The 14,052-nt window shown below is 38.5% G+C and overlaps 1 protein-coding gene across 1 annotated transcript in view; it reads left to right on the top strand.

Moving 5' to 3' along the window:
- Positions 1-14,052, top strand: part of CDH12 (cadherin 12) — a 225,394-nt gene that overhangs the window by 198,231 nt on the left and 13,111 nt on the right. Inside the window, exon 8 of the mRNA XM_054191248.1 lies at positions 7,651-7,787. Within this exon, the coding sequence (XP_054047223.1) occupies positions 7,651-7,787 (137 nt within the window). The remainder of the gene's footprint in view (positions 1-7,650; positions 7,788-14,052) is intronic.

Raw genomic sequence — 14,052 nt, 5'->3', positions numbered from 1 at the left:
GGTAGCTTTAGACTAAAGACATTTTTTACAATGAGGGTGGTGAAACCCTGGCACAGGTTGCTCAGAGAAGTGGCAAATTCCCCATCCCTGGAAACATTCAAGGTCAGGTTGGACGGGGCTCTGAGCAACCTGATCTAGTTGGAAGATGTCCCTGCTCATTGCCGGGGGTTGGTCTAGATGACCTTTAAAGGTCCCTTCCAACCCAAACTATTCTATGATTCTACTCTATGTTTCTATGATAAATTTCCCTTACTGCACAGTCTCCATTATTTTACCTAGCTGAGCTTTGCGGCACCAAGTGACAGAACTCGTATCATTCCTCTTGTGTGCAGCATAATATACATCACTGCCAGAAAGATTTTACTGCCTAACGTAAATTTTCCCTTTCTTAATTTTGCCCCTCTGCTTCTCTCTGCTGAACAAAATATCTTTCCTTTCTTGGTGTCTAGGCCCTTCAGCTATCTATATACCATTACCGTGTCTCCCTTTTGTCATCCCTTGTCCAAGCTAAACATATTTTAGTTCTTTTCATCTTTCCTTATAACTCACAATGCCTAGACCCAAGACAGTTCTTCTTGCTCTTCTGTAAACTCCTTCCAATATGTTGATATCTATCTAGTGACGCGGTGCCCAGGACAAAATCTGTTGTAGAGGTGTCATTTTCTCAACATCTGGTTATATGCAGTAATCTATTAATTTCCAGCTGCAGCACGTGATTATTCTACTCATGAAAATTCCTTCGGACTTTCTGGTAGTCAAATCACAACTAAAGTCTCATTTGTATTCTTCTACTCCCTCACCCCTTTTGCCACTCCTGCCTTACATGTTTCTTTCATCTATTTAATTATATAAGTATTGTAATTAAAAAAAAAAAATCTAACTGATTACAATTACCAAATGGATCTTCTTATTTTTCATTTATGTTTCTAATTTTTTTAGCTTCCCGTCTTCATTTCTGATATGATGGGTGCTATTTAACTGTCCCAAGTGGGCATAAACTCTGAATTTCATTTACCTGCAGTTTAATATTTAAATAAAACTTAAAGTGAACACAGTTTAAACAATTTAAGGTCACATACACAATCAGTGATCTGTTACATTACAGAAAATTGTTATTTCATCCCTCACCTTTCTTTGCAACATTTTTCTCCCAAAAATCAGTGTTCTATCTCACTAGGTACTGGAGGAAGGAATGTGCTTTACATCAGCAAAATGTGAGTTGAAGACAAGTTGAGGTATTTTTATAAATCACTTCTATCAACCAGCTTATTTGTCCCTCTCAAACTAAAAAAAATCAACAGGAACTTTTGAGGAAATGTCTATTCTGCATGAAGGCACAATGATTAGAAGCCATTAACCTTCAAATGCCTAATCTGCGGTTGTGCTGAGCTCATGTTGCCACTGTCTTTAACTCAAGGTTACTCCTTGCAGTGAGGCACCAAGTAATTTAATAAGAAAAAAAGGAATCACTTAAGTCCGTATATTCTGAAATCAGTCACTTAGCTGTCTCTGAGGATCATGGCCTACAGAGCTGATATTTTACATGATACAAAATGTAGCTTTCAGTTACAAGAGAAAAATTACCAGGACAGTTACCCATTCCCCCTCTGAATATTATTATTAACTGTGTCTTATCGTTGCTGTTGCTCCCATTTCTTCCCATGATCTTTCCCCCTCAAAGCAGATAAATTCTGTGTTTCTGTGAATTCTTTCATTCCCTTAATCGTTCAAGATTCATAGTCCAGTGTAGCTAATTTGCATATATTAACATTTCATACATATTGCTCATTTGCTCCTTATCAGCAGAACTACTTTCAGCAGCAATTCTCTCCAATCGGTCAGACTGAAACCTCTCAAGTGGGTAATACTAAACAAACCAGTTTCAAGCACCGAAATACACCAACGATTCAGCCTGGACTGAGAAATTCACCTTTACCTCAGTTGACTGAGTTGCCTAAATCGAGACCTGCATCACAACCAGCTCCTCGGGTATCTGCAGGGTGACACAAGCACTCTCAGAGGTGCCTTAGCCCAGCTGAGAGCTGCAGGCACCTCCTCCTTCCACCACTGGCCAGCCATAGGAACTTTCTAGAGTTTCTGGGCAAGGATGCAGTGCTTGGGGAAGACTGGTGACCCAACACAAGAACACCTTCAGCGAAATTAAACTTAAAAAGAGCCCAGCCACTCAAGAAACTACTGAAAGTGAAAGGAAGGATCCTTCCTCTTTCCACTATGGTTCAGTTACAGAGGAAGGCATTAAGTATATATTTGAAGTTGGAAAAAATTGTGGGTTGGAAAAAGTATAGTCGAAAGCACAGTTTCTTTTAGAAATTATACTTCTTTTTACCTCGTCGCATCAGGAATTTTATTACATCTAAAATGCTTCATTCCAGTGCTTGGGTTTGACAAGCTGTAGTTGGAGTAATAAGATGCTTTCTAAACTCGGGTTGGCAGCCAAATTATTCAGAGTGTACACAGAAAATTTGTGGTTTGGGTTCTCTTAGATTCAGGATCTGGGTCTGCTTAAGGTACAATTTCAAAATAGAAATTGAAATACAGACAAGAATATTTATGCTGGTCAGTGGCACAGATGATGAAGGACAACTCTGCATCAAATATAAAAATTAAATGAATGGCCCCTTGTAACTTTTTTTTTCTTTTCCTTTTCTTCTTTTAGAAGACTGGTTGCAAGTACTGTACCCTATTTATGGAAAGTAAAATACAAGGGAAAACCAGTAATTAAATGTGTTATTGCTCACTGAATTGGATGACTCCTTTCCATTTTCATGCCAATTCCAATTGAATAATGTGCGTTACTCTTTCACGTGATTTTCTGTATGCATGCTGTTCCAGCAGGAGTAAGTTCGGTCTGAGTGCCTTCAGTTTAACACCGTCTCTAGGGGAATGGTCTATAATTCCCTTCCCTGCTTACTATAGAAACAGTGAAAAAGAGTGTAGACAGCATCTTTTCTTCACTGTTCCTTTCAGCAGGTTGGACAGGTCAGAGCTCTTCACCATCACTGCACCATACCCATCGTCTGTGTTTTAGCACTCTTTAACTAAAGTTCCTTTAGAGTTTTACTTCTGTGGCATTTGGCCTTAATCCTCCCAGTCTAGCTCTAAAGCAACCTTCTCTTCCTCTAAAATACACACGCTTATATATGTTTTACCTTGCTCTTTTCCTGTCTTGAATTGTGAGTGTGAAATATCGTGAACAAGTTTCAATATTCATATTTCATTTCAGATGGTCAGAGTTTAGCCATGTCCCAAGTGTTCCCTCTATTAATCTTTCAGGTCCAGTCTCAGAAAGAAAACTTTGTGGAAACAAATATTTTTTCTCCAGATTCATAAGTCCCCTCATGCATCTCATAGGCAGTGGTATCACAGAGCTACGCAAGACTGTTCCTGCTTGTGCTCTTACTTTTTAGGAGGTATGGGTGTATATGGGTACAGTATTGCAACTCTGCTCCTTTAACTCTGAGACCTTCCAGTCCAAAACGATGTCAAAGCAGCTTGTCTGAGACCTGGATGCTGCTTTTCAAGTATGGATGGATGTAGCCATCAGCTACATGTGGGCACAACCAAGGATAAATACACTGGGGTGCTTCTGGGCTAGGAATGCACAAGAGAGCACTTAGACCTTGATATGACCCGGCTTTCACCATGCCAACATTGAGTACCTGTTAAATTTTTCTGGTACCCCTTGATTCTCTGCTACTTTTACTTTCTCTACATTTATGACAAAAGAAGACCTAAGAGCCCTTCCATCACTAGAACAATCCCAGCAATCACAACCACCTCGTAAGAGGGTGCCCCTACATTCTTGAAAAGAATAGAACAAAATACTTAGGCCAGTACTTTGCAACTGTCCTTCTCTGGAGGCAATAAAGCCCTGTCAAAAGGGAGCTGAGAAGAGAAAAATGATACTGGGCACTTATGGTGGCTGTGATATTTTTAGCTGGTGGAATATCAACAGCAAATTTTATATGTATGTGTGCATATGGAATGCGAGGGAGATTTGAGTATGAAATTGTAACAGTACAGATTATTCATTACCAAGGTAATACTAGAAAGACTAGAATTCCCATCTGAATTTTGGAAAACAGAAAAAAAATGGCTCTTATGTTGTAAAGGACCTTGTAACTTTCTCATAAGCTGCCCTTTTTGAGCTTAGTCCAAGCCACAATATGCTTTCCTCTGCAAATTTGGGAACAGCTGTGAAATCCCCACTAAGGGACAATTCATGCTCACACAAATGCATACTCTGTATTGTGTGAACAAAAACAGTAATATGTTGTAAGTTATTGCATGCTGTAACCTGTTATATGATTCCTCTGTTGCATTGTGTCACCACTGCCGTCACTATCAAGATAGAACAACAAAGACAGACTTTACAAGAACAAAGTTTACAAACTTTTGGTGAGGATGGACCCCACTGTTCCCTAGGCAGGGGAATTCCGCCACATTTTTAAGACCGAAAACCAAAACCCAAGTCCTTTGATTCACAGCCTCCTTAAGGCTCCTGCCACCTCCCATCCCTCCTGAGCATGTTGTCATGCATGTTTCCATAGGAGCAGCAGGACAGCTGTCCAGTTCTTTTATTGATGGTATAACAGTCTGAGGCAACTACAGTTGTCTACTTGACAGCTCAGAGTTCCTGTTATCCTCACAAGGGTGATCTGCTGTCACTCATGCGTTCAACAGCGCTCCATCAAGCACTCTGTGCTATCTTCTGTACTGCAGCTAGAGTTGACACAGTCTTCCCCATTGTCCTCCACTGTTCAAAAGAAGATGACCCCTCTTTCAGGGGAGTGCTCTGTTGAGACCCCATGGGCTGCGCACAGCCTCACCATTTAGCCAAGATGAATGCTAATTATTCTTGGAGCTCCTAAGTGGGCAGTGTGTGGATAGGAGTCCTTCAGACTTGGCTCTTATTATTTTATAAATCAAATATTTCTATTTTGTCTCTTCTACTTGATGCACAAATACAGCTAATCTTGAGAAGACCCAAACAATGTTAGCAAAGGTATATCCTTCCACACTTATCCTCCCCCTCTTCAATAATATAATGTGGAATACAACCCTCTTCTAGGAAGTGTATTTAGGGAAACATCTAGTTTAAAGTTTCTTCCCCATCAGTGAATATGAACAATATACCAATGTCCTGGTACTCAGAGCTGCCAGGTTGGCCTGTTCAGGTGTTTCTGAAACATAATACTTCTGTGTCCTGTGTCAATAAGTAAGGCCGTGCCTTTTCTCCCTACCTTTTCAAGGAAAGAGCTGCCTCTTGGGATTAGTGCAGTTATCCACGATGAGCAGTCAAACAAACCAAATTCAGTTGCTTCAAACTGCTAGACCATGACTAGAAGATCTAGACAGCTGTCCTAATACCGGGATTTCAACAGTGTTCCTCTCTGTGTCACAATTTAACAACAAATATCAGGCTTTATGTCCCAGATGTCTGGGTTTATCTCTGGAAACTTGTTCAGTTCCCACAGATCCCACTCCCAGAGAAGCCAAGAGGAATTCTGCCGTTGGTTTCAGCAGGAGTAGCGCGAGTCATGCAGTGCTGATTGTGGACTTTGGTCCTGCTGATGCTTATATTTAGGAGCAGGCATACTGGGCTTGTGCATGAAATTAATCACCTATGTGAATGCTTGCAGATTCTGGTCCTACAAATATTCATGCTCGAACTCCAAACACGACAGTGTTCAAACTGAGTATGTTTTCTGTAGTTTCAAAGCCTCCTGGTAAAGGAGGCTATCACCTATATTGTGCTTTGAATTAGGCCCTGTACTTTTTTCATGGACTCGTACTGTGGTGTGTAGGGTTCTTAGGCAAAGTGCATCTTCCTAAGGGGGAAGATAAACAAAGTTACTTTCTCATGCTTTGATCCCATTTATTTGTGTGTGGCTGCATATTTAATTTTGGAAGAAATTATAAATCTATTAAACATGCAAAGCCTGAAATAGTAATTTTACTGTTCCAGAAAGAGTATCTCAGTGTAATGATATTTCTAATACATGGCTTACATATTTTTCATAATATTTATGTCAACCAAATTTTGAACAATGAGATTGAAATTACAAATGTGGGTAGACAATATTATCATATTCATGAAAATGTGCCTACTCAGCTGTGTAAAAGGATACATGCTGCCTTTCACAAACCATTTCTGAGGCTTTTCAAATAAAGTGGTGAACAGGTAATCGTGCCTGTCAATTGATGAATATCTGTATTTCATCTACAGATAGGATTTTCTTGTGATTTTGATTAAAGAAAATGTCTCCAAAGGAGCATGGTACGTTATTTGTGGTTGTTTTTTATTATTCAAGTTTCCTGAGCTATTGGCATTCTTTAGTTACAGTCCAGGAACATGCCAGATACCCCTTTCTACCATTGCTGCCTTCTATAGCAATAAACATAGTGTTTGTCGTTACATTCCGTATATATTCTTTCCATAAATCACACTGATCAGAGAAAGAAATACTAGCTTCTGTTCTTATTCTCACTGGTTTACATGCAATGAATTGTCATAGGCACAGTCCTCTGGCCTTTATGATCTTCTAAATGTACTTGTTGTTGAGTGACATTTTGTCCTTATTGCCTACTGCTTCCTCAATTTTATCCTGCCTAGTTTTTGAGAAACATCATCAAGGTATGAAGAGACTAACAATGAAAAGGAAATTAGTAGCCAGCGGCACTTCATCGGAAAAATTATTATTCTGTTATGACTACAAACAGTAGCATCAAATGTGAAAATAGACTTTCAAATTAATTAGCATTTAAGGGAAATGGGTTTGCAATAATTATCAGATTGCTTTTAAGCAGCTATGTTTACAAGCATATTGCTGCTTTCTATTAAGTTCTTACTAGGGAAAAATAACAAATAAGTACAGATTTTGAGTTTTGAATCTGCTCTATGTTCATACTTTTTTACAAACAAAGGTTCATGAGAATAAAAAAACAATGGTATTGCTCTGTTCCTCACAGCTCCAGGGAAAGTGGAAGTTGCCTATTCTTCCCAAAGGCAAAGAGCCTTTTATTGCTCCTATAGATGTGGGGGAATAAGCATGCTCTTCTCCATCTTCCATACTGCGGCTCTTCCAACATCCTTTAGGTGAGGAATCTTTAAGTAGACTGTGCCAACAGCCTATATATATCCACTAGGACACTTCTTTGCAAGCCCAGTGAGGCTACTTCCAGCCTATTGCAGCTACAAATGGATGTAAAGAGATGAGATCTGATTCACTCTTCATCGTTATTCATACCTTAAGCAGTATTTCACATATCTTTTCTCTTTTTCCCTCTAAGCCTTTCTAGTGCTTTCCAAAGTGACTGGTATAAGTGATCAGGGTCACAGAAGCTGGGCATCAACTTCTTGGGAGTACAAATATTTCAAATACTCTGAATACCAGAAGTACTACAACTTTTATTATATCCCATTTTTCCTTTAACAGTCCAACACTGAAAACAAACAAACAAACAAACAAATCATTCTTTATTGTCTTCTTCCTGCAAGGATGGTAATAGCTGGGAAGAGAAAAATAACAAAACTTGAGCTAGCTAGACTGAGCTAGACTGCTGTTATGATAAATGAGTAATCTTTGCACATTTGCATCTACTTTATTTAATGTTTTTCGCATACAGATATTTCATCGATTGGAAGAATGATCTGGACAGCTACTTTACAATAGATGCTACTGAAGGAACCATTGCTACTAATGAATTACTGGACAGAGAAAGCACAGCACAGTACAATTTCTCTATAATTGCAAGTAAAGTTAGTAAGTATGACACAAACTGAAGTAATATTCTAGTATGGTATTTTTTTCAGAATGTAGTGCTCTGGGGTAAATATGCTGTGACAAATGCATGTATTGCCAAGACATTATTTAAGACGGCCCAATAAATACCATCTTTGCCAGACTCTCTGTGAGGCTCAGTGTGAAGTCCAAACAGCCCTGTATAGTATGTTTTTTCTAGTAGCCCTCATGTAGGCACAGTTCCCTCAGAAGCTGAAAAACATTTTGTCATCACAAAGGGCATGAGGAGCTGTATGGAGACCTTCCAGTTCTTATTTCTGATTTTGTAATTCACTCCGTATGAAATTAGGTTAGTCAAATAACAGCTTTTTAAAGGTAGAAAAATTTAAAGACTCATTTGTTTCTCAGACAAAAAGTACACTAAAATTGAGTCAAGATTTAAGGCCCAGAATTAATCAATCTGTGTGCTGTATCTCTGCTCTTGTTTTCTCTCTGCCCAAGACTTTGTGCCTAACCAGTTGTTTTCTTTTCCTATACGATTTGTGATGTGTTTTTTTAATTTCTTGTCTTTGTGTTTTCTTCCATGTAGCCTTTTTTTTAGAACTCCTTCTTCCTCTGTATTATCTAGCTGCAGCTTGCTTCATTGCCATTCTTCCTTGTAGCATTCCTCCTTCATGATCCTGTCAAACCGAAACTCTCATAGGCATATACCACCCTTTGAATACAAGGCTTTTGGTCACTTAGCGATTGTGTAAATGCCACAGAAGTCTTTCTGTTGACATCAATAGGCTGTAGAAGAGAACCCCTGCTATACTTCCTATTCATTCCTATGTTTATTTGTCCAGAAATGCAAGTTTCTAAAGCGAAGAACATGTTTACCTCAATGTATTCTTGGTATTGAGTCCTCAAAAAATAATACATACTACTAACAGGAAGAGGGAGATTTTGGAAGCAGAGAAGATATACATTATTTAAAATAAAATAATAAATTCTCAGTTGTAGTAAGCTGAAAAGGAACCATACACTCACTAGCTGGAGCCTGAAAATATAACAAGGACACCAGTCAAATGAAAACTTGAGTTTTATCCGTAGCTTGGAAAAGGAATACACTAATAGAGGAAACTAATCTATCACAAGTGATGGAGTATGTGGAGAAACATCTGCATGTGTACGTCGACATAAAGTCCAGCAGAACTGTAATTTGTTTCCAGACAAACTGAAAGTTGGGTAGATGCAGAGGGAAGGTCTCATAATGGTCTATGTTTCAGTAAAGCTTAACTATTTAAATTTATTGGTGGACAAAGAACATTTGAGATTTGTAAATTTTTTTTCTGCAGGAAGGCAGCAGTTTTAATAAACTTGGTATGAAACTGCTTATTATTACCAAGAGTAATTAAAGCTAGCTAAAAGCTCCAAGTCTACTTTTCTGTGCACTTTCTCAGCACATATATAGTAATATTATGTTTATGTAGAGCTGTAGCAGGTAGGGTATATTACGAAATTCCCAATTTTAACAATTGCCTAGTTAAGAATTTACACCTAAGACGTATTTGTGATTCACTTCAGCATACCTCAAAATATTTATACATTGACCGTTATCTATAGCATTAAAAGCAATTGCCTTATCGGTACTACACCAGCAATATTTTGGAGGATTTGAGGTGTATTGACTGTCAAAACTTCCTATGCAGTTGCCTGACTAAGGGCTAGCACAAAAATAAAGGCTGAGTTTTGAGGGATGACAAACTGCACACAACCAAGCAAGGTTAGAGAGAAGAGAAGAAAACATCTGAAGAAACAGAGGGGGGAAAAAATTACTATAATTGAAGAATTTCTGCTACTAAAAAAAATTGCCATTTGTTTAGTGCTGATGTAGAAACACTGAAACTGCCATCTCTTACTAGTGAAAAAGTGCACTGAACAGTGCCTTGACATGTACATGATTACCTAAGGGAAGTCGCCCGGTATTGCAATCAGTTGCATAAAGTTGCCTCAGGAATGGATACTATTGTTACCCGAGTATTTTCAGTTCCCCATGACCGTATCTCTTTAAAATAAACAGACTCCAAACTAGCAATAGGCATATGAAGTTCTGTTACTTAAAAAACTTTATCGATAAAATAGGTATTTTGCCTTCTCACTATGAGGTGACAGCAACCACCCCCCAACACATAGCTTTTAGACACTTCCTAATGGTCATTCTGCAAATTATCTTTTTTTGAACAGGCCAGTTACAAACAAAGACCGCCATCTTTTTCCCCATCAAGTCAGAGAGAAAAATAAATTAAACCAGTTTTGCCATCATTCCCCTATATGTGGCAAATAATGCCAAGGTCACGAGGCTTGCATGGACTCCCTGCCTGTGCCTTAGCCTCAGACCTTCTAAGTGATTGCTCCCCTTTGTTCTTTTGTAGCTTCAAAATGAAACCCTGTATGAATCACAGATGATACTTGTGTTACATTTTTTCTCACAGCCAGTAAATTCTTGAAGTAATATTATGACTTTTGAGCAACTAAGTTACCTTCCAAACAATGGCATAAATGGCATGCAGTTTAGATCGCTAAACATAGGAGCAGGCAATTGGTAAATGTAAATGTAGATACAGAAGTACCATTTGGACTTTTCTTACAAGCTGATAAATCTGACTGTTATTAGCACTAAAGCACGAAGAGTTTTAATTTGTAAAGGAATAGATTTCAAAAATAAGGCAGAAGAGAATTACCTTGTGGTGATTAAAGTAACCTTTGCGGACATCACCTATTGCAGAGAAAAAAAAAAAAAAGTCTTGTTCAAAGGCCTGGTTGTTTGGGAATTTGTAAATGGTTTCATGTGTCTGCATTTGTTTTACATACATATTCATATATATATATTTATATATACACTGAGATTATTTTTCCCTAAATGCCAGGCCCTGCCCCTTTATCCCTGCCTACGCCAGACATGGTGCAGGTTGTCAGATTAAAGAAAGGTAGAATTTGGACCCTTAGCAAACAGTTAATTATGAAACGGGTTTGTCCTAGGCTTGCTTGTGTCAACTTGTACACTCACAGCCAGGGAAGTGCTGGTTACCCAGCAATAACACAGTAGTATATCTTGCACATAGACAGTAGCTGCTGGTTCCACATAAGGAACTGGGATAAGGGAAGTTATTCTACCCAAGTTAAGCAATGACCAACTCTGACCACGTAGCATTATACTGTGCTCTTTATTTCTAACCCTGAAAAAATTCCAAACATCTGATCTGTGAATCTATCTCCAAATAGCAGCACAACCGACTCTTGAGAACATCTCAGAGGCGTACCCAGTGTGGAGCGACAGATAACCTACTGTCATGTTTAACACAAACCACCTTAACTTTATTCTCACCCTTCCCAAAGCAGACATCTTTTTAAGTGGGAGGTGGATGATTATTCTGCTGACACACAGGTGATGACACAGACCTGAAGGCAGCTGAATGCAGAAGGTCCCATGCTAATCCATAGAAAGAAAAAATCAGCCTTTATATAGAACGAAGTACATGAACAGGGAGGGGATATTTGAGACTCACGTTTTTTCCCCCCATTTCACTTCCCAATTTCTCCATACTTCTTTTTGCCCCCTGTCTATATTTCATCATTTTTGGTTTTGTTTTGTTGTTTGTTTTTTTTTCTTCTTAAGAGTAAATCAACACCCTGGTAGCCTTCATGGTTGCTGTTTCTGAACGTTTTTGATCCCACAGACTCTGTCCAAACTAATAAATTAAACATGGCTTGCATTCGTTTCAAGAGCAAAGGCCAGCTGCCACTGAGTAGCCTATTTCTATGCCATTAAACACGCTTCACTTCCAAATAGGATGCCCACATGTAAATCGATTCTTTGAGAGTGGTCCCTTGCTTATACTAACTCCCAGCACATGCATGTGAATTGTCCGCAAGATCACTAGTTGCCCCAGGCCGAAACTGTGCCTATGGCTGCTGTGAGAACATAACAGTATAAAAAAATCACAGTCCAGTGCTCAAAAAGTTCCCTGGGGTGGTGCTTAATTAACTAGTATGGAAATGGTTTTTGCATCTTACAAAAGAGGAAATAGACAAGAAGCGTAAGATCTTATTTCTGCTTTCCCCTCCTCAAGACATTAGTTAAGGTTGAAAATAAGTATAAAATAAACATAATCCTTCCTGTCCAAACCATCTTCCAAACTCATCTAACTCTAGGCCTAAATTTTGTGAATGCTAAAGAAACCTTAGCTTAAATCTCAAAATGGCATTTATCTTCTCCTACATACCATTAACTGGGATTAAGGAATCACCAGTTCTCCTCAACGGTCAGTATCTATTGTCTCGGATATCTTGGATTTTCGCAAGTTCATTAGTCAAAGTATTTTACATATATTCTGCTACTGTAATATCCTTTGAACCATAAAGATGTTAACGGATGATAGTACTCAAGCAAAAGAAGGAACCGGGGTTACCACAGTCTTACAGACAGCAAAAGTGAAGAAGGAAGAAGTGAATTAATTTGCCTGTATCTTACAGGCAGAATTGAAACATCAAAACAGTGTCTTAATTCCTAGGCTAGTGATTTAACCAATTTATCTTCTCATCTGTGTAATCTGGGTTTAAAAAACATGAGCATAAGTTTTCAGCGACTCGCTCACTGATACCAGCATGCACGTCACTGCTGTGCTCACAGGGCTCAAAAAGATTTGATTTTGAGACAACCAGCAAACAAAACAACAACAGAGAAAATGGAAGTCAAGTCTGCAAAGTGGTATTTGAAATGCAATTTTTTGTCCTCATTCACATCAAGTATTACAGCTCTTTGTAATTATATATGAATTCAAAGCTGTACGCATTCTTCTTGCAGTCTTCCTTTATATACATGAGCAGTCAAACTGATACCAGTGCAAACCAGAAAAAAAAGATTAATTCCATCCCTGGAAGTGTTCAAGGCCAGGCTGGATGGGGCTTTGAGCAGCCTGGTCTAGTGGGAGGTGTCCCTGCCCATGGCAGGGGGGTTGGAGCTAGATGATCTTTAAGGTCCCTTCCGACCTAAACCATTCTATGATTCTATGAAATAAAGTGAAATTCAGAATTAGGTCCATTTTATGCTGTAGTAATTCTGTTTAGTTTCATGTTTAATTTTTGCTGACCATTTATGCAAGGTAAAATTCTACCTTCCTAAAATGCTTAGCAAGAAAAGATTTTGGCCTCTAATATATCTTTCAGAGAATCATAGAAAATAAATCACAGACCATCAGTGAGAAATAAATGTAAAAAGTATAGTCATATTTGTGTATATTTCTAGAGCATGCTATCCTATCGTGATTTTGAGGAAAAGCAAAATGTCAAAACCCTTTGTTCATATTAAAAATATACAGTCCCATAATAAGTACGCTGATCCAAAAAGCTGAAAAAATAATTGATGTAAGGTACTTCAAAAAATATAGCCTAAAAAGACTTCTTACAGAAACTGATGTATTTGATAGAAATTATCAAAATCAGCTAATATCTCCCATGTACATGATGCATAAATTTTGAATACAGTCATTCTTTTACTGGAGAGGCATTGTTAACATATTTCTAAGAGGAAAGGAACTAACATCTATGCCTGTACTTTTATGGCAACGCGTTGATCTCTAATGTATTTGAAGAATGTATCTTGAACTCCTGTTGTTCGTTGTTGTACCTTAAAAGAAACACACAAAAACAAAAGGAGAACCTGAGTTACTCCATTTGAGTTGCTGTGCTCTTTGCAGCGCGCGCTGCTAGGAGGGAAGTTTTAAGTTAGGTTGTTCCTGCCAATAACTGTGTGAACTTGACCTGCTCGGGGCTTTTCTGATCTCTGTATGTATTTGGAGTCAGGGTCCTGCCCTCTACTGACTAAAATAACTTCTTAGTACTTTTTTGTTTCCTGTTATACAAAGGAACCTATTCAACTGTGATCTAGATTTCTTCCGGTTCTTTGGGTATCTAAAGAGCCGCTGCCTAATTCCCAGCTGCTGGACCAAACTCTGTCTTCATTCATACTGCACAATGCCTTTCTCCACAGAGACATTCTGCAAGTAGGGATGATGCTGGATTGGAAACGAATGAGGATTAAAAGAGATATTATTAGATATAGTCACTATTAATTAGATATCTTCATAGAAAGGAACTACAAATATTGTGTGATTTGGGTAGTGGGTTTTTGTGGGTTTTCTGTTGTTTTTTTGCTACAAACTGAGTTTGTAGGGTGGTCAGTTAATCCAGAACATGTGAACAGGTAAAGCACACTTCCACTTGCAGCTGGGCAATACCTTTTGGC

This window comes from Rissa tridactyla, chromosome 2, assembly GCF_028500815.1.
Source record: "Rissa tridactyla isolate bRisTri1 chromosome 2, bRisTri1.patW.cur.20221130, whole genome shotgun sequence".
Lineage (NCBI taxonomy): Eukaryota > Metazoa > Chordata > Aves > Charadriiformes > Laridae > Rissa > Rissa tridactyla.
Note: the sequence above shows the minus strand (reverse complement) of the source record. Positions and strands in the feature narration are given on the sequence as shown.